The following is a 21,937-nucleotide window of genomic DNA, read 5'->3' as shown; positions in this document are numbered from 1 at the left end:
GATTTTGGAGCCCCCCAAAATAAAGTCAGACACTATTTTCACTGTTTCCCCATCTATTTGCCATGAAGTGATGGGATTGGATGTCATGACCTTACTTTTCTGAAAGTTGAGCTTTAAGCCAACTTTTTCACTCTCCTCTTTCACTTTCATCAAGAGGCTCTTTAATTCTTCACTTTCTGCCATAAGGGTGGTGTCATCTGCATATCTGAGGTTATTGATATTTCTCCCAGCAATCTTGATTCTAGCTTGTGCTTCCTCCAGCCCAGCATTTCTCATGATGTACTCTGCATATAAGTTAAATAAGCAGGGTGACAATATACAGCCTTGACATACTCCTTTTCCTATTTGGAACCCAAGACAGAACCCAAGACGGACAGGTCATGGTGGAGAGGTCTGACAGAGTGTGGTCCACTGGAGAAGGGAATGACAAACCACTTCAGTATTCTTGCCTTGAGAACCCCATGAACAGGATGAAAAGGCAAAATGATAGGACACTGAAAGATGAACCTCCAGGTCAGTAGGTGCCCAATATGCTACTGGAGATCAGTGGAGAAATAACTCCAGAAAGAATGAAGAGATGGAGCCAAAGCAAAAACAACACCCACTTGTGGATGTGACTGGTGATAGAAGCAAGGTCCGATGCTGTAAAGAGAAATACTGCATAGGAACCTGGAATGTTAGGTCCATGAATCAAGGCAAATTGGAAGTGGTCAAACAGGAGATGGCAGGACTGAACGTGAACATTTTAGGAATCAGCAAACTAAAATGGACTGGAATGGGGGCATTTAACTCAGATTTTTTTCATCTAAAGATGGGTACAATAAAGGAAAGGAATTGTATGGACCTAACAGAAGCAGAAGATAGTAAGAAGAGGTGGCAAGAATACACAGAAGAACTATACATAAAGGATCATAATGACCCAAATAATCACAATGGTGTGATCACTCACCTAGAGCCAGACATCCTGGAATGTGAAGTCAAGTGGGCCTTAGAAAGCATCACTATGAACAAAGCTAGTGGAGGTGATGGAATTACAGCTGAGCTATTGCAAATCCTCAAAGGTGATGCTGTGAAAGTGCTGCACTCAGTACCTAGCAAATCTGGAAAACTCAGCAGTGGCCACAGGACTGGAAAAGGTCAGTTTTCATTCCAATCCCAAAGAAAGGCAATGCCAAAGAATGTTCAAGCTACCATACAATTGCACTCATCTCAGACGCTAGTAAAGTAATGCTCAAAATTCTCCAAGCCAGGCTTCAAAAGTACATAAACCATGAACTTGCAGATGTTCAAGCTGGTTTTAGAAAAGGCAGAGGAACCATAGATCAAATCGCCAACCTCCATTGGATCATTGAAAAAGCAAGAGAGTTCCAGAAAAATATTTACTTCTGCTTTATTGACTATGCCAAAGCCTTTCACTGTGTGGATCACCACAAACTGTGGAAAATTCTGAAAGAGATGGGAATACCAGACCACCTTAGCTGCCTCCTGAGAAATCTGTATGCAGGTCAAGATGCAACAGTTAGAACTGAACATGGAACAACAGACTGGTTCCAAATCAGGAAAGGAGTACATCAAGGTTGTATATTGTCACCCTGCTTATTTAACTTATATGCAGAGTACATCATGAGAAACACTGGGCTGGATGAAGCACAAGCTGGAATCAAGATTGCCAGGAGAAATATCAATAACCTCAGATATGCAGATGACACCACCCTTATGGCAGAAAGTGAAGAAGAACTAAAGAGTCTCTTGATGAAAGTGAAAGAGAAGAGTGAAAAAGGTGGCTTAAAACTCAACATTCAGAAAACCAAGATCATGGCATCCAGTCCCATCACTTCATGGCAAATAGATGGGGAAACAATGGAAAGAGTGACAGACTTTATTTCTGGTGGGCTCCAAAATCACTACAGATGGTGATTACAGACAAGAAATTAAAGACGCTTACTCCTTGGAAGAAAAGCTATGACCAACCTAGACAGCATATTAAAAAGCAGAGGCATTACTTTGCCAACAAGGGTCCGTCTAGTCAAGGCTATGGTTTTCCCAGTAGTCATGTATAGATGTGAGGGTTGGACTAAAAAGAAAGCTGAGCACCAAAGAATTGATGCTTTTGAACTGTGGTGTTGGAGAAGACTCTTGAGAGTCCCTTGGACTGCAAGGAGATCCAACCAGTCCATCCTAAAGGAGATCAGTCCCGAATATTCATTGGAAGGACTGATGCTGAAGCTGAATCTCCAATACTTTGGCCACCCAATGCGAAAAACTGACTCGTCTGAAAAGACCCCGATGCTGGGAAAGATTGAAGGTGGGAGGAGAAAGGGACGAGAGAGGATGAGATGGTTGGATGGCATCACCGACTCAACGGACATGAGTTTGAATAAACCCCGGTAGTTGATGATGGATGGGGAGGCCTGGCATGCTGTAGTCCGTGAGGTCACAAAGAGCTGGACATGACTGACCCACTGTAACATTTTAGTGATGAGATTGATTTCCATAATGTGAGTACCATATAGCAGCAAAGGTGAGTCAATACTGATGATTAACAAAGGAAAAATTCATAGCATGGAATACAGTCAGCTTTGCTTTGAATACGTATGGATAAAAGATGCAATGCTTGCCAAGAGATTCTTATGGCTGAGACTTGTCACATGGTAATGCTATTCAGAATATAATAATGAATGCCTTTCCAGTATAATAATACCTAGTCTAATCCTCTCATTTTAAATTGAACATAAATATAAAGGATATTAAGAATATATTTGAGACGTCGATGAAATAAAATGTTGTCACAGGATAATGGTCTCCTGCTGCTTCATAAAATGCCAAAGGCAAGACTTACATTTTCAAAGTAGAAGACATTAATCCCGACAGTGTTTTATTGCAGTGATTGTATTTCTATTATATAAAATTAGCATGTAGATTTAATCAATTTACTTGATGTATGTTGATGTCATAAATTGACAGTGGTTTATCATCATTATGAAAGTGTTATATTCTTGAAGGCAATTTATCAAAGAAAATATAAATGTTTTAGGAAACAACTTTCAGGTTGAGGGGTAATAGAAATTTCTGACTAGCTGGAGATTGGTTTTCCTTGAGAAAGTAATAGTTAATATAACAAAAGAGGGACAGTATGATTGACATACTCAAAACAGGTTTGTGTAATAGTCATGTTAATAGTATAGTTCCACATTTCAATTTGCTGACAAGTAAAACATAGTAATTAAATAAAATTATTTGAGCAAAAAAATCACAATGACACATCAAAATTTGAATTTCTTCTCAGAATGCTTTACTAATTCATTTACAAAACTAGCTTTGTTACTTTGAATAATGATTACTGCAAAACAGCTGACGTCTTTAGATAACAGCACCATTCCATATTTCTAAGTACTGCTATATAATACAACAAAGGCTCATTGTGCAGGATAGGTTAAAGGTTCTTATGGAAGCGTAACCATCTAAGCCAAACCAAGCATTATTCCCAATGGAAAAGGAAAACTAATTTCTTGTTTTCTTCTCTTTGAAAATACATAATGACAAAATAGTTGGATATATTCCATTGACTGTGTTTAGAATATTATATTCCATATAGAAATACTTGTTCCTTATAATCTGAAAGAGGCCTCAAGTTTGCTTTGAGAACCTTTTCCAATTTTTTAAATGAACCCAAACCCCTGTATTTAATTTATTATTCTCAAAGGTAGATCTGATTTCACTTACCTTTTTCTGTTTATTGACTATCTTAAAATAAGTCTATTTTGTATTTCTAAGGCCATCTATGGGACTTCCCTGGTGGTTCAGCAGTAAAGAATATGCCTGCAATGCAGGAGACCCAGGTTCAATCCCTGGGTCAGGAAGAGCCCATGGAGGAAGGCATGGCAACCTGCTCTAGTATTTTTGGCTGGAGAATCCCATGGACAGAGGAGCCTGGTGGGCTACAGTCCTTAGGGCTGAACAGAGTCAGACAGGACTGTGGCAAATAGATGGGAAACAGTGGGAACAGTGAGAGACTTTATTTTGGGGGGCTCAAAAATCACTGCAGATGGTGACTGCAGCCATGAAATTAAAAGATGCTTGCTTCTTGGAAGAAAAGCTATGACCAACCTAGACAGCATATTACAAAGCAGAGGCATTACTTTGCCAACTAAGGTCCATCTAGTCAAGACTATGGTTTTTTCCAGTAGTTGTGTATGGATGTGAGAGTTGGACTATAAAGAAAGCTGAGTGCAGAAGAATTGATGCTTTTGAACTGTGGTGTTGGAGAAGACTCTTGAGAGTCCCTTGGACAGAATGGAGATCCAACCAGTCCATCCTAAAGGAAATGAGTCCTGAATATTCACTGGAAGGACTGATGCTGAAGCTGAAACTCCAATACTTTGGCCACCTGATGGGAAGAACTGACTTATTTGAAAAGACCCTGATGCTGGGAAAGATTGAAGGTGGGAGGAGAAGGGAACAACAGAGGATGAGATGGTTAGATGGCATTACTGACTCAATGGACATGAGTTTTGGTAAACTCTGGGAGTTGGTGATGGAAAGGGAGACCTGGTATGCTGCGGTCCATGGGGCCATAAAGAGTCGGACATGACTGAGCGACTGAACTGAGCTGAACTGAAGGCCTGTCTGTGTTACCATTGTCTGTCTCGTGGTGCTATAAGGCCCACAAATCTGAAAATTAAAAGCTTCATCTTCAAAATACAGCAGGCAAGGTAACTTGAAAAGCTAAAATCCATTCTTTTTCATAAAAATGCAAATCATCTAGCCCATAGAAGGAAAGGCCATTAAGGGAAAATATCAACATGGCCAAGTGCATGAGGAGTGGCATCTGGAGAATCCTCACGGGGGTGAGGTGCTCTTTTTTTTTTTTTTTTAAGCATTTCAAAAAATGTATTCATTTATTTACTTATCTGCTTTTGGTTGCCCCGGGTCTTCGGCTTTGTGCGTGGGCTTTCTCCAGCTGCGGCGCTCCGGCTTCTCACGGTGTGGCTTCTCTTTCGCAGAGTGTGGGCTCTAGGTACGGGGGCTTCATTAGCTGAGCTCCTGGGCTCTGGAGCACTGGCTCAGTAGTTGTATGCGCAGACTTAGCTGCTCTGCAGCATGCGGGATCTTCCCAGATCAGGGCTCGAACCTGTGTCTCTTGCATTGGCAGCGGATTCTTTCCCACGGAGCCACCAGGGAAGCCCAAGATACTCTTTCATGACCCTTGTCATACCCTTGTCGTTAGGCTGTTCGCTGCATCACAGGCCATCCGCTGTCAGGTCTTTGCGTGAAAAGATCTTGAATCATCACAGCCACGTATCTTCCATGTTAATTACAAATCTGTTTTTTATGGTCATTTTATTATGAAGTCTATTTTTTATGATCACATACCACATAGGGGTGCTGTCACAAAAGACCACAGACTGGGGTCAGTTCCAGAGGCGACAGCTCCAAGATGAAGATGTCAGCAAGGCATGTCCTCTCCGTGGCTTGTGGTGGCTGCCTTCTCACTATGACCTCACGTGGGCTTCGAAGTCTGACGACTCTTTGTGTGTGGGACTTTTCTCAGATTGGATTAGGGCTCACCTGTGTGACCTCTGTGCTTCCCTGGTGGCTCAGCTGGTAAAGAATCCGCCTGCCATGCGGGAGACCTGGGTTCGATCCCTGGGTGGGGAGGATCCCCTGGAGACGGGAAAGGCTACCCACTCCAGTATTCTGACCTGGAGAATTCCATGGACTGTATAGGCCATGGGGTCGCAAAGAGTCGGACACGACTGAGCGACTTTCACTTTATGTGACCTCTTTTTCATCTTATTTACCTCTTCAAGGCTCTGTCTCCAAATATAGTCACCTTGTGAGCTGCTGTGGCTTAAGGCTGCAGAACATGAATGTGGGGGACACAATTTGGTTCATAACACATACTAACAAGATTTCTTTTGAATTTTAGTATTACACATAAAAAGAAAACTGAAGCTAGAAAAGCTGTAATAATATATGATCTTTTAAAAAGCATGGAAAAAAAGATTTTGTGTTGAAAGGAGTCTGTCATTTTTATTCTTCTAAAGCTTTGTCCACAACCCCAAGTGTATCACCGTGGTATAATATTACATTGATAAAGTATTTCTGTGTGTATTGAATGCCTTCTATGCTGGTTCTTATCTTTCCTATGAGGAATAAGCTTCTTGAGAAAAGGTACCATGTTTCATATAAGTATGTATTATACCTCAAACCTACCACAGGGCCTAGGCACTCAGTAAGTATTAAGGAAATGATAGATGGATGGATGGACGGATGAAATAATTTGCAAGTCACTTGTACATTTAGAGCTGTGATTTAGATATTTTATACCTGAGATTATTGCTAATGAGAAATAGTCTCGATTATGACAAGAGACACCTTAGGAATATTATTCTTTAGTGTACATAAAACTAGATCTTAAAATGTGACTGCCAAACAGATTTAAGAAAGATTTTATTACATGGCTACCAGCCAAAACCATTGAGCAGAAAATAGAAAGGAAATAAAATTACACTGTCTTGAAATCCAGGCGGAGTTTTGTACATTCTTTCTCATTAAACATCTATCTTGTTTCCTATCTGAGTTTCAGAGGCAAAGGAAGAGCTATGAACATTTGACGTATACTTAGTTCCAAATAGACTGTAAATACTCAGTAGTCTGGGTGTGCAAGCCAGGAGATGTGTTTACATTATTCACTTTCTGCACCATACTTCTCTGAACATAAATTTGTCTCAGTCTTTAGGACTGTTTTACCCATCACCAAGAAATACCTCTATCTTCAGCTTAACAGGAAACATTTAAAATATCCAAGCAGCAGTCATAATTTTGCTTCCTGGTGATAATTGCCAACACATTTGTAAAATTAGCCTCCTAACATTTAGGTATATTTAAATACGTGTGTATATTAAATCCATTTAAATATGAAGGTAAGTCTATCTCAGATTCAGGAAGGCTCCAAAAGGATGTACATGCTGAAATGAACTACTGTGCAGGACTTCTTGAGAAATAGCTAAAGGGAAGGTTTGATTACTAGTAGCCAACAACTGGCCTTCCCTGGTAGCTCAGCTGGTAAAGAATCTGCCTGCAATGCAGGAGACCCTGGTTCAATTCCTGGGTCTGGGAGATCCCCTGGGGGAGGGCGTGGCAACGCACTCCAGTATTTTTGCCTGGAGAATCCCCATGGAGAGGGGAGCCTGGCGGGCTACAGTCCGTGGGGTTAGGAACAGTCAGACATGACTGAGTGACTAAGAACAGCACGCACAGCTAAGAATCACTGGGGCCTTCCGGGTGGCTCAGTGGTAAAGAATCGGCCTGCAATGCAGGAGATGCCGGTTCAATCCCTGGGTCAGGAAGATCCCCTGGAGAAGGGCATGGCAACCCACTCAGTGTTCTTCCCCGGGAAACCCCATGGACAGAGGAGCGTGGTCGGCTGCAGTCCATGGGGTCGCCAAGAGTTGGACACGCCGCAGTGACCGAACAGCAACCACGAAGCAATCCGCGCTGGGCCTGCGTCAGTGAGCGCTCCCGCTTGCGTTTAGGGAGACGTGACGCCTTGGGAGAGGACTGGGGTCCGTGTCTGCCCTTCAGGAGAGTCTGCTCCGGTGTCATCGTGAGGGGCGGGGCGGTGACTCGTTTAGCCTTCCCGGCCCTTTGTGAAATGTGTCAGGCCAGAGGAACACAGAGTGTTTCTCATGGTCAAGAGAAGGGTCGTCCAGGAGTGAGAGGCATTCTGCACGGAGGACGGCAGGAAGCCGGCAGTTGAGGGGAGCAGAGATGGTCTAGGGGAGCTAGAGGAGCCACGCTTCACAAGAAGGTCCTGCCCTTTGAGAAGCTCCGGGAAACACGTGCAAGGCCTGTGGCAGGCTCTGAGGGCAGCTGGCAGGGCAGTGCGGGGAACAGCAATCCTTCCGACCTTCCCCTCATCTCCCCACTGCGGGTACTCCCTTCCCGCCCACCCCGGGAAGGCTAGAAGCCAGGGTCAGCAAGCGGAGGGCTTCTGGAGAGAAAGAAGTCATTTGTGTCCACTATCCTTAGTACTATTTCCAAGCTAAGCAATAGTAACCTAATGAAGTTTGTCCATTAAATTTGACTATTTTAATAATTGAAGCTAAAACTAAAGTGACTGAAGAAATATTTTTCTGAAGTGATCATAATGAACTAGGTCTGGCCTGACCGAGATTTCAGCTAAGAGATCAGAAATATCTAGAGCCAGCTAAAAACCGGTTGGAAAGGAAAGCCTGGAGGGAATTAAAGTGCTGTATTTTTTATACACTGTGCAGAATTCTGTTCTTTCAACATTATGTATACAAATACCCACACACGAACCAAATATAACACACTATTAAATATACACAATGAATTACACTCACCACAAGTCTGTACATATATAAAATGGGGCCGTATTTGACACACTGTTTTACAGTTTTACAGCTTGCCTTCTTGGTGGTGCAGTGGTAAAGAATCAGCCTGTAAATGCAGGAGATGCAAGAGACACAGGTTCGATCCCTGAGTGGGGAAGATCCCCTGGAGGAGGAAGTGGCAACCTATTTCAGTATCCTTGCCTGGAAAATACCGTGGACAGAGGAGCCTGGTGGGCTACATACCCACCAGCTATGTACCACCCATACTCGGCTCTATGTGGTCACAGATCAGACATGACTGAGCATGTGTATGTCCATTTTTCACTTATCAGTATATCATGGTCAAGTATTTTTTCTGCAGCATTATTTGTAATTACTTCAAAAAACCCTTGATTGGTTACTCATTTCATTTAACTATTTCCCTGTTGCTGACCGTTTATATTTTGTTAAATTCACACATGTTAAATCAGTGTTTGCCAAAGTTAATATCCTTATGATGAATAAGGGGTGAACATCTTTCCTTATTAGAACAAGAGCGTAATAAGCATGGACTTGTGCTCACAGAGACGCACAGTTAAGAAGAATTTAACGAAGTACAGTTGAGTTACAGTGTTTCAGGCTTATGGCAAAGTGAGTCTATTTTAAATACGTTCTTTCCCACATTCTTTCCCATTATAGGTTGTTATGAGATACTGAGTACAGAGCTCCATGCTATACAGTCAGATCCTGGTTGTTTACCAGCACTGTGCATCTGCTAGTCTCAAACTCCCGACTCTCCCGCCTCCCTCCTTTCTCCTTTGGTGACCATAATCTTGTCCTCTATGCTGTGAGTCTTTCTCTGTCTTGTAAATAAGTCCATTTTTATCATATTTTAGATTCTTCATATAGATTTTATGATATTTGTCTTTATCTGACTTCCTTCACTTAGAATGATAATCTCTAGGTCCATCCATGTTGCTGCAAATAGCATTATTTCTTTCCACCTCATGGCTGGGTAATATACTCATATTGTGTAGTTGTATATATACGCCGAATCTTTTTATCCATTCATCCATCGATGGACATTTAGGTTGCCTTCATATCTTAGGTACTGCAAACAGTGCTGCTATGAACATTGAGGTGTATGTATCTTTTCAAATTAGAGTTTGTGTCTTTTTCCAATATATGCTCGGGAGTGGAATTGCTGGATTATATGGTAACTCCTATTTTTATTTTTTTAACGAACCTCCATAGTGGTTGCATCAGTTTACATTCCCGCCGACAGTGTAGGAGGGTTCCCAGAGGGACATGTATTTTAACAGTTGTTAAGTACTTCCAAACCACCATTCAGAAATCTTTAACCAATTTGTCCTTCCCACCAGTAGTAAATCATGTTCCATTCCCCACACTCTCTGCATTACTAACTTTTAACACACAGCATTATTAACTTATTTTCCAATATTAAAGTATAAAGTATGGCATAGCGATTGTTAAAATTCGCATATCTCTGATTACTATGGAGCTGCAAGTGAGACGTTTTTGCTAATTGATTTGCATGATGATATTTTCATTTTCTAATTTTATTGGCCACAGCCTCCTGTCTTTTGGCCATTTTCTAAAAAAATAGTCTATTTGCATATCTTTTTCTAATTGATTCACAATTCTTTTGATATGTTCAAAATTTTAAACTGTCCCATATGTTGATATTATATTCCTCTGATAATCATTTACATCTGACCCTTGAACAGTGAGGGGGGTGGGGACACTGATCTCCTTATAGTAACTTGTAGTCAGCCTTCCCTGTGTGTGGCTTCTCCATACGCTTGGTTCCACACTCACGGTTTCAACTAACTGTGTCACCATGTAGTTCTCTAGTATTTACTATTGAAAAAAATCCATGTATAAGTGGATGCATGCAGTTCAAACCTAGGTTGTTCGAGGATTAACTGTATATTTAAATGCCTTTCTTGTTGTATTAGCCATACAGACATTTAATTTTCAATTTTTCTCTAGTCAAGCGAGTCATCATTATCCTGTGTTTTTTTCTGTCTTTGGTATCAAAATTAGAAGGCTCGTTTTACCTTTATACAATTATATTTATTAATATATTTAAATCTTAAATCTAAATGTAATTAAAGTATTACAACAAGGCCCTACTGTATAGCACAGGGAACTATATTCAATATCTTGAGATAAACCAGAATGGAAAAGAATATTAAAAAAGTATATATATGTATAACTGAATCATTTTGCTGTATAGCAGAAATTAACATCTATAAACCAACTTCAATTTAAAAAAAGAAAAGTAAAATTGATTTAATGAAATAAAGTAACCTATTGAAAGAGTGAAAAATATATATGTATAAAAAATTGCCAAACGAACTAAGTATCAGAGATTATAGAACATGCACACGAGTGTACCCAGATCAAAGACATGTGAGCTCTTTCTGCATTTTATTCTCTGTGTTCATATTTCTTTCTCTGTCTCTTTTTTTAACAAAAAATATACAGTTGCAAGTACATTTTCCATCTATTTACCTTCCCCGTTTCTTCAGAACTAATCACTATTCTATTTCAGGGCATTATTCATGTCCAAGTGTCTATTACTTATTCTAGATATCAATAAGCAATCTACTTCCTTTCTGTAGGGTTTTAAATTTTTATTAAACATTTTCTAATATGTCTATGTATTTTCAATATGCTTTTTTACTCAATATTGTGTTTTTGAAATTCAGTAACATGGGAATTTTTTCCCCTAACATTATAAACTTTAGAACTACTTATGTTGTTGTTCATAGATCTAGTTCATTCATTTTAACTGCTGTCTAGTATTCAAATGTGTGACTAAACCTCAGATCATCTCTTCTGTTAAAAATGAATAATTAGGTAATTCCAACTTTTTTATTTTTCAATTCCAACTAATGTAAGGATGAATTTTCTAGCTCATGCTTTCTTGGGAACATGGTCAGAGCTTCCCTGAGTAAGAGCATAGGTAGAAAAGGAACTGTTGAGTCATACAAGTGTGCATTTCTCAGTCGTGTCTGACTCTTTGTGACCCCATGGACTAGAGCCCACCAGGCTCCTTTGTCCTCTGCCCACCAGGGTGAGGAAGCTTCCCTGGTGGCTCAGATGGTAAAGAATCTGCCTGCAATGCAAGAGCCTGGGGTTCAATAGCTGGGTTGGGAAGGTCCCCTGGAGAAGGGAGTGGCTACCACTCCCATATTCTTGCCTGGAGAATTCTATGGACACGGTAGCCTTGTGGGCTACAGTCCATGGAGTTGCAAAGAATTGGGCATGACCAAGCAACCAACACCTTCACAAGTGTGCTTTATTAAGCTTTACCAGCTATTGCCAAAGTATTCTCCAAAGTGACCGTATAATTTACAGAAGGATGTGTAAGAATTCATGCTAATCCAAATTTTTGCCAAAACTTAAGTAAAAGATTTACATTTCTTTACCAGTGTGATAAATGGTGTCCCAGTGTCGCTCTGATTCGCATTCTCCTGCTGTTCCCTCAGTTGTGCAGTTCTTAATCGGTTGATTGGCTACTGTGAATCCTCTTCAGTGAAAAGCATGACCATAGCCTGTGCCATTTTCTCCTGTTATTTGAATTTTTTTCATTAATGCAATTTTTAAATTTAAATTTAAATGTTTCTCGGATATTTCACAAAAATATTCATTTTTGGTAATGTTTTTAGAATATCTTTTCATGTATTAAATTTTCTAAGTTTAGTGTATTCAATTTATAATTTATAATTCAATTCAATTTATAATTCTGCATTTTTGTATCTTATTCAAAAAATCCCTCCCTATCTTCATATCCTAAGAATATTCTCCCATATCTTCTTGAGAAATTTTCACAGTTTTGTTTTTCACATTTTGGTCTTTAACCCATCTGGAATATCTTATTTTTGTGCACAGTATAAGGGATCTATTTTCATCATTTTTCCTTATGGAATGCAAATCATCTTGGCATCGTTTTATTGAATAGTCTATTCTTTTGCAACAGATTTGTGTCTGTCATATCCCATACACATATGGTTTGTTTATCTATTTAGTGCTTTGTTTTTCTGTTTCTTTCCGAAATACTCACTGTTTCAATGATCATATTAATAGCTTAGTAATGAGTCTTTGAGTATGTAGGGCAAATCCTCTTCTCTAGTTTTTTCTGTAGAACATTTTATCTTTTCTTGATTGTTACTTCTTTTATGGATCTTAGGATCAATTTGTCCAATCCTACAAATAGTCTATTTTTTAAATTGGAGGATAATTGCTTTACAATGTTGTGTTGGTTTCTGCTGTATAAAAACACGACTCAGCCGTAAGTATACATATACCCCCTCCCTCTTGAGCCTCCCTTTCACCCCCTTCCTATCGGCCCCCCCAGTCATCACAGAGCGTCAGGCCGGGCCCCCTGGGTTACACTGCAGCCCCCCACTAGCTCCTATTTTATACACAGTAGTGTGTGTGTGTCGATGCTACTCTCTCAATTCATCCTACCTTCTCCTTCCACCACTGTGTCCACAAGTCTGCTCTCTACATTTCCATCTCTGTTTCTGCCCTGCAAATAGATGGATCAGCAGCACTTTTCTAGATTCCATATAGATGTGTTACTATGCAATATTTATTTTTCTCTTTCTGACTTACTTCATTCTGTATCACAGGCTCTACTTCACCCACCTCAGTTCAACTCACTCAAATTTGTTCCATTTTATGGCTGTGTAATATCCCATTATATATACATACGACATCTTCTTTATCCATTCATCTGTTGATGGACATCCAGGTTGCTTCCATGTCCTGACTATTGTAAACAGTGCTGCAGTGACCAATGGGGTACATGTGTCTTTTTGAATTATGGTTTTCTTAGGGTATATGCCTGGTAGTAGGATTGCTGGATCATATGGTAATTTTATTCCTAGTTTCTTAAGGAACCTCCATATTCTTCTCCACAGTGGCTGTATTTCCACCAACAGTATAGAGGGTTCCCTTTTCTCCAGATCCTCTCCAGCATTTATTATTTGCAGATTTATTGATGATGGCCATTCTGACCAGCATGAGATAATACCTTATTGTAGTTTTGATTTGCATTTCTATAATATTGAGTGATGCTGAGCATCTTTTTATGTGTTTGTGGGCTATCGGTATGTCTTCTTTGAAGAAATATCTGTTTAGGTTACAGATAGTCTTGCTGGAAATTTTATTTGACTTGTAATGGGTTTGTCAATCAATTGAGAATATTTTTGATCAATTTTTTGATGGTAAGTCTCTATCTTATTTAGATCTTTCATTCGTCAATGAAATTATATAAATTTCTTAAAGCACTTCTTGCTAGATACTACATTAAACTATTGATCCCTCTGTATTAATAGTTTCCCATAAAATATTTAACTCTCTTAATAGCCTTGATAGATTGTGAATTCTCTTGTTATGTCTAGGTATACATAATATAACCTATAAATAACAATATTATATATATACTTATTTCTTTCTTTATATCTAGACTAGGATGTCTAGGTTATCTTGGGAAAAAGTGAGGATAATGAGATCTTACCTTTTTCTCTAAAGCAGAAGGAGATTTCTTCTAAAGTCTCCCTATTATGTATATTTTTTTGATCCCATTTTGGACTGATATAGTTTCCTGAGTTAAAGAACAAGCCCTGTATTAGTCTATATAAAAACAAAATAGTTTTAATTGCTGTCCCTTCAATTTCAAATGCCTCTCCAACATCCTGCTTTTGTGCTCTCCTCACAATTGCTGGTTTTGATCTCATATTGGTATGCAGGTGATTTCCCACCTTTCCTTTATGTTTGTCTTTACAGGTAAGCTTTTCCATCCATAATTTTCTTTTTTTCTAGTGGTGGCCTTTCCTGCCTAGAGACGTTCCTTTAGCATTTGTTGTAAAGCTGGTCTGGTGATGCTGAATTCTGTTAGCTTTTGATTTTCTGTTAAGCTTTTGATTTCTGTCAAATGTCAGTGAGAGTCTTGCTGGGTAGAATCTTGCTGGTTGTAGGTTCTCCCCTTTCATCGCTGGAAGTGTGTTGTGCCGCTCCCTTGTGGCCGGCAGAGTTCCCGCTGACAAACCCACCGAGAGCCGCACGGGCCCCTTGTACATCATTTGTTTCTTTTCCCTTGTTGCTTTTAATATTTTTCTTTGTCTTTAATTTTTGTCAGTTTGATTCCTGTGTGTTTGGATGTGTTCCTCCCTGGGTTTATTTATATCCAGCACTTGCAGGAGCTGAGTGACCACGTCCTTTCTCATGTTAGGGAAGTTTTTAGCTATTACCTTTTCGAGTATTTTTTCAGGTCCTCTCTCTCTCTCTCTCTCTTCCTTCTGGGACTCCTGTTATGGGGATGCTGGTGTACTCAGCGTTGTCCCAGAAGTCTCTTAGACTGTCTTCATCTCTTTTGATTCTCTGTTCTGTTCCGCAGCAGTGATTTTCACTGTTCTGTCTTCCAGTTCACTTACCTGTTTTTCTGCCTCAGTTACTATGCTACTGGTTCCTTCTAATGTATTTTTCATTTCAGTTATTGTATTTTTCATCTCTGTTATTTATTTCTTCCAGTCCTTTGTTAAACATTTCTTGCCTCTTCTTGATCCTTGCCTCTGTTTTCCAAGACTCAGGATCATCCTTACCATCATTACTCTGAATTCATTTTCCAGTAGATTGCCAGTCTCCACTTCATTTAGTTTTTCTTCTGGGGTTTTATCTTGTTCTTTATCTCAGACGTAGTCCTCTGCCATCTTACTTTGTCTTAATTTCTGAGAGCATGTTTTCTGTTCTATGGGCTGCCAAGTTGCAGTTCTTCTTGCTCCCACCATCTACCTTCTGGTGGAGGAGGCTATCTAAGAGGCTTGTGCGGGCTTCCTGATGGGACTTTCTACCCACTGGTGGGTCTTGTCCCTCAGTGGGCAGGGCCATGCTCAGGAAGACTAAGTAGTCTGCCTGCTGATGGCAGGGGCTGTGTTGTCTGAGGTGTCCCAGCACTGGAGCCTACAGGCTGTTGGATGGGCCTGGGTCTCGGTGAGGAAATGCTGATCTTCAGCAGGGCTCACACCAAAGAGTAACCACCAGGACTGCTGCTGCCAGAGTCTTTGCTCCTGCAGTGAGCTGCAGCTGCATGTTGCCTCCACAGGAGACCCTGTAATACCGCCCTAGGCTCCTATGAAGTCCTTGCTTCCTTCTTGGGTCCTGGTGTGCAGAAGACATTGTATGCACTCTCCAAGAGTAGAGTTTCACTTTCTCCCAGTCCTATGGAATTCCTGCAATCACAGCCTGCTGGTCTTCAAAGCCAGATTCTCTGGGGGCTCCTCCTCCATTTCCAAACCCCCATCTGGGAAGCCTGATGTGGGGCTCAAGACTGGGAGAGCCCCTGTGGTGTAATTATTTTCCAGTTTGTGCATTGTCCACCTGACACGTACGGGATTTGATTTTACCATGATTGTGCCCTTCCGACCGTCTCACTTGGCTTCTTGTCTTTGGATGTGGGGTATCTTCCTGGTGGGCTCCAGCGTGGTTTGTGGCTGCTCCTGCTCTTGATGGTTGTTTAGCAGTAAGTTGTGTTTTTGGAGAGCTCCCCTGATAGTGCAGTTGGTAACGAATCCGCCTGCAATGCAGGAGATCCCGGTTCAATTCCTGGGTGGGGAAGATCCACTGGAGGAGGGATAGGCTTCCCACTCCAGTATTCTTGGGCTTCCCTGGTGGCTCAGCTGGTAAAGAATCTGCCTGCAATGCGGGAGACCTGGCTTCAATCCCTGGGTTGGGCAGATCCCCTGGAGAAGGGAAAGGCTACCCACTCCAGTATTCTGGCCTGGAGAATTCCATGGGCTGTCCATGGGGTTGCAAAGAGTCAGACATGAGTGAGTGACTTTCACGTTCACTTTTGTGTTTTTGGTGTTTTTGTAAGAAGTGGTGAGCTCACATCTTTCTACTCCATCATCTTGCCAGCTAAATCCAGGAAAATTTTAAATTATCACCTTGGTTGGGCCTTCAGCCTGAAGAGAATAGGACATAACCTCAGGTGATCCCATTTCCAAAGTCAGTAGTTTAATTGTCAGTTCAGAATTAAAAGGAAATCCAAACAGATTACTAGAATGAGTACCCAACTGAAGGAGGATGGAGGGGAGCAACAGGAGTTACATTAGGGTTATGTTGCTTTGCTGAGGTACATTTTATATTTTTAATTTTTCATAAGCTTTCCTGACATATTCTTCAATGAAGCTGTTTTGGAATTTAAAACTGTCTGGGGCTTCTGCCTACCAGTTAAAACGGCTGCAATTGTTTACGATGAGAGTTCTCTCAAATTTGCCTAAATAATTTAGAAGTTTTTCCACTTCAAAGGATCCATCATCTGGATATTGACAATTAGGACCTTAATAGCACTCCAATGAATAAGATGCCAAAGGCATCCCTGCAAGAGAGGGCAAAGGATGCAGCCCTCACAAGATCCAGAGCGTTCGCTCCAGTGATAGTCTAAGAAAGAAAGGCCTTCACTGAACGGACAGAAGCAATAAGGTTCAGACAAAAAAGTCCCCTTTAAGATTTACTCCCTTACAACAAACCACCCTGATGTGGGGTTTCTTTCAGCTAGATGAATACCTAAGAGGGTTGTGCTTTGAGGTTGCAGCTTGAGTGCTGCTTTATAGAGTACCTCATCACATGGAAGTTTTGAGGTTGGTGAGTGACCTAGTGTGATCAAACGTGTTCTGTGACCAATCTGTCCTGTCATGGGTGCCTTTTAAGGTGGCAAGTGCTCCAGTGACTCTTAAATCCTTCCTCTGTGCCCACTGATGCTGCGAGTATGGCTTCCAACATATCCCTCAGGAACAACTTTCTGCCTCATGCTGTGTTAACCACAGCAAACTGGCATGCTGGCCCCCAGAGACTCACCAGCCTGTGGGGTTGGCGCAGACAACAGGCTTTTAAACCTGTGCCTGCATCTTACCCTGTGGAATTTCCTTCTGCAACAAATGACACAATAGGCAGAAAGAAAGAAAAATAAGAACCATTTCTGAGAAGTAACAGCAACAGACCAGCAGTGCTTCACCGCATTTCCCGAGTCGCCCCCTCTAGGAGCCGGCCCTACAAACCGCTTCTCCCGCCAACCAAACTGAGAAAAGGGGAAAAGAGCTCTTACCGTCTTGTCTCCAGTATACCCTGCAGGCAGAGATCCTGCAGATGGATTTGATAAGAATTCTCACCTTCTGCTTTTGTCAGATGCCCCAGGATCTTTTAACAGCAGCAGGCTTGGGGTAGGTGGTATCCAACCAGTAAACTTGCATCCCATCCTCATTACCAGCTGGAGAAAGAAAAAAGTTTTCCTCTTCCTTTCCAGGTTCTTCTGGCTGGCCTAAGGATTAAATGACATAAAACAGATTAATAGGACAAAATTAAACAAAAAATATAATAATATTTATACATGACAGAGACAGAACTTAGTAACCAGCATATTTTTTTCTTCTTTAGGAGAAACAAAAATGATGCTTTTCTTATTATTTTCTTAATTTTTTAAGCCAAATTGTTTAAGTGATTTTTTAGTTTTATAGTGTTTAAAAGCTTTTTCTTTAATTTTTTTGAAGAACATTTAAAGCAGGTTATTACTTAAGAAGTTTAAGTATTTAGAAGAGTTCTTGCCATACAATACATGCTCAATAAATAATAGCTGTTTTAAATACCTATTACCTATCCTATTTGTAACTTAATGCAATTAAAAAATTAAATTATTTTAATTTTCTTCCTCTCCAAACACTCATTTCATATTTTTTTAGGAGTAATATGATTGTTTAGATTCTGGGTCATGTTATTAATTTTTTTCATAATACATTTTTAGAGCAGTTTTAGATTCACAGCAAAATTGATCAGAGATTGTATAATTTTTACAAAGTTTTAGTTTTTCTAAATAATTATTTTAGAATAACCTCAGATATGAAGATGACATCACACTTATGGCAGAAAGCAAAGAAGAACTAAAGAGACTTTTGATGAAGGTGAAAGACTCAGAGAGTGAAAAAGTTGGCTTAAAACTCAACATTGAGAAAACTAAGATCATGGCATCTGGTTCCATCACTTCATGGCAAATAGATGGGGAAACAATGGACATGGTGACAGACTTTATTTTTTGGGCTCCAAAATCACTGCAGATGGTGACTGCAGCCATGAGATTAAAAGATGCTTGCTTCTTGGAGCTATGACCAACCTAGACAGCATATTAAAAAGCAGAGACACTACTTTGCCAACAAAGGTCCATCTAGTCAAGGCTATGGTTCTCCAGGAGTCATGTATGCATGTGAGAGTTGGTTGGACTATAAAGAAAGCTGAGTGCCAAAGAATTGATGCTTTTGAAGTGTGGTGTTGGAGAAGACTCTTGAGAGTCCCTTGGACTGCAAGGAGATCCAACCAGTCCATCCTAAAGGAAATCAGTCCTGAATATTCATCGGAAGGACCGATGCTGAAGCTGAAACTCCAATACTTTGGCCACCTGATGTGAAGACCTGACTCATTTGAAAAGACCTTGATGCTAGGAAAGATTGAAGGTGGCAGGAGAAGGGGATGACAGAGGATGAGATGGTTGGATGGCATCACCGACTCAATGCACATGAGTTTGAGTAAACTCTGGGAGTTGGTGATGGATGGGGAGGCCTGGTGTGCTGCAGTCCATGGGGTCACGAAGAGTAGGACATGACTGAGTGACTGAACTGAATTGATCTGAAATAATTACTTTAACGTTTCTATATTGATTTTTATAAGTACCTTGGTGGTGGTTTAGTTGCTAAGTCATGTCTGACTCTTTGTGGCCCCATGGACTGCTTGCCAGGCTCCTATGTCCATGGGATTTTTCAGGCAAGAATACTGGAATGGATTGCCATTTCCTTCTCCAATAAGTACCTTATAATTATTTAAATTAACTTTAGGTTTTATGAATTTTATTTGATGGATTATTGATCCCGAGTCTTTTCCCCTTTTTTATTCTCCACTTTTTGAGTATATTCCAAATCCTGACTTTGGTATTCTGTAGCTTCCTTAACTATAAGATATTTAAAACTTTGTCTCTGGTCCAAGCTGCTAATAATTAACAGTCTTCTTACTTATAAATCAAATGGAAGGGGAAAAACAAAGAAATATACAAAGGAAAGTATTTGCTGTTTGAAGCTAAGAAACTTGAATTACCCAAATGAACAATACAGCTGAATAATATATGTTGATTTTCCTCTTCAAGTCTTCTCCTTAGTGTATTCAATTCAGTAGCAGTCTTCTGTACAAAATATGCTAGCATACATCCATATTTGTCCATCCTACTGTTATTCCCAAGTCCAGGTCGTCTTGGTAATCAAACCAGACTGTGCTTCACTATTAACCTAATGTTTACCTCACTGAGATTCACCGACGGGGAGACCCTTTATTTCTGAGTAGAGAAGTAGAGGGGATCCTGACCTATTACGGATCTCTACAATGATAATAAGAATATCTCTATCCAAGGGTAAAAACCCTAATTTATCTGTCACCTGGGTAATGTCCATTTGAATAATAATTCCTGGAGTCCATGATGGTTGCTGGATATCCTAGCCCCCATAATTTTCCCAACTCAGAAACCTTATAGGATAATATATTTTATTCCTATGTTTTATGCATTAATCTGGAAATAAATGTTCAATAAGCATTCTAATTGATTTACTAATAGGGCTAAATTGGGACTCCTGGGAAAAATGATCCCTTTAAGGATACAAGTAGTTACAATTTGCAGCACTTTATATTATTTTGAAAAAGTAGAAGACCTATCATACTGGATCAAATTTGTTTGAAAGAGTGAGCATGATCATGGTTCCAGTCTTCACAAGAATGCAGAACGTCTTCCCCGGCGCTTTTGATTAAATTTAATGGATGGCCACTCAATTAGGTTAACGTGTCTGGAAAACTGAAATAGTTTGATAGTTAAATAGAGACCCTGATTCTGACATTAAAATCAATACTGAATAAGCCAACATTTTTCTCCGTTACTCCCCTTTAAATTTAAAGGATTATAATTTTTAAAATAATTTTCACATAAGGGTCAATTATTCAGGTTAAATTCATTAGCAATATATGTCATGGACTAGCTGCAATATAGCATTAATGATACTTTAATTATTATTGAAAAACTTCAGTTCCAATTTTAGTTCAATCACTTATTAGCTATGTATGTTTAAGCAGCGGACCTGTTACCTCAGAGCCTCAGTTTCTTAATATGAAATCGGAATAATAGTCTGCCTTATGTGTTCCCATAAGAGTTTAATGAAATAGTGCCTATCACTATTTATACACTCAATAGCATTTCTAGAGAAAAATAATTCTTTATCTCAAGAGCCAATTTCATTTTAATAATTTCAAATTCTTATTTGAAAATAAAAGGTCAAGACCTGAAATGTATTTTCTAAATAAAAGCACCTTTCTTCTAACTAAGAAACTTGCTTTCAAGCATCCTTTGATGTGCTAACTAGGCCTTCTGACAATCACAAAGATAAAGGAATTTAATTACAACAAAAACTGTAACAATAGCCTCCTTCTCTGCTCCCAGGTAAGGCTGTTGAAAGAATGCTCGCCTGCATGCACGCGCAGTAGCTTCAGTTGTGTTCAACTGTCTGCAACCACATGGACTGTAGCCCGCCAGGCTCCTCTGTCCATGGGATTCTCCAGGCAAGAGCACTGGGTGGGCTGCCGTTTCCTCCTCCAGGGATCTTCCCGACCCAGGGATGGAACCCTTGCCTCCAGTGGCTCCTGCATTGGCAGGCAGGCTCTTTACTACTGAAAGAGGGCTTGTTATAGTTTATAGACAGGTGCTAACCTGGTGAAATGTCAGCGTCTTGTTATATTTGGATCATTGTTTGACAGAGAGTGGATTGGGTACGGCCAGACTAGATGCTCCTGTGGAGACAGTGGCCTCTTGAACCTCGGTTCTGAGCATCCTGCCCCATCAGTGGTGAACACTTCATACACAATAGCCGAAACATAATGTCGGTTATAACAAAAGATGAAAACACGATCACTGCTTGCTGCAGTTCCAACCGCGAAAGCGGAGTAATGAAAAGGAGGAGAGGACGAATGTGGGCGACGGGCTCTAGCGCCCTGCTCACACTGGCTTTTGTCCATCCTGGTGCCCGGCCGCAAGCTGGTGGTCCCTGAGGACAGCCGGATTCTGCATTTGCCCATGCTGCTGCAGTTTCTGCTGCTCTGAATTCCTTTGTGAAACCCAGGATTCTGTCTGGCATCCTTTTCCTTTTACCTGAAGAACTTCTTTTTTACATTTCTTGTGATGCAAAACAGGCAAGCCTGCTGGTGATGAATTCTTTAAAGTTTGGAAAAGTATTCATTTTGCCTTAAATTTTGAAAGATATTTTCTCTGGGTAAAGAAGTCTTTGCTGATAGGGCTTTGTTTTGTTTTGGTTTTTTGTTTCAGGACTTTAGGAATGTTGTTCCCCTCTCTTCCATCTTCCATTAGTTTCTGTTTGGCTAGAGCTGTGTAACTACAGGCAAAACCTGCTGTCATCATTGTCTTTATTTCTCTGTATATTTTTTCTTTGCTTTTAATATCTTTCTCTTTATCATTGCTTCTCAGTAATTTT

At 40.2% G+C, this 21,937-nt stretch overlaps 2 protein-coding genes across 26 annotated transcripts in view; one reads left to right on the top strand and one right to left on the bottom strand.

Annotated features, from left to right (window-relative positions):
- LOC145511713 (uncharacterized) overlaps positions 1 to 21,937 on the bottom strand; it is a 398,185-nt gene that overhangs the window by 28,876 nt on the left and 347,372 nt on the right. For 2 of the 3 annotated variants that reach the window (XM_081505393.1, XM_081505394.1), the window contains exon 4: positions 17,543 to 17,691. In XM_081505393.1, the coding sequence (XP_081361519.1) occupies positions 17,543 to 17,691 (149 nt within the window). Of the gene's footprint in view, positions 1 to 16,222; positions 17,692 to 21,937 lie in introns of those variants that run through there. The other variant, XR_014058097.1, reaches the window with a different exon arrangement.
- TMEM232 (transmembrane protein 232) overlaps positions 1 to 21,937 on the top strand; it is a 283,645-nt gene that overhangs the window by 145,783 nt on the left and 115,925 nt on the right. The gene's annotated exons all lie outside the window — the stretch shown is intronic.

Source organism: Giraffa tippelskirchi, chromosome 6 (assembly GCF_054371585.1).
Source record: "Giraffa tippelskirchi isolate mGirTip1 chromosome 6, T2T-mGirTip1v1.2.pri, whole genome shotgun sequence".
In the NCBI taxonomy this organism is placed as follows: domain Eukaryota; kingdom Metazoa; phylum Chordata; class Mammalia; order Artiodactyla; family Giraffidae; genus Giraffa; species Giraffa tippelskirchi.
Note: the sequence above shows the minus strand (reverse complement) of the source record. Positions and strands in the feature narration are given on the sequence as shown.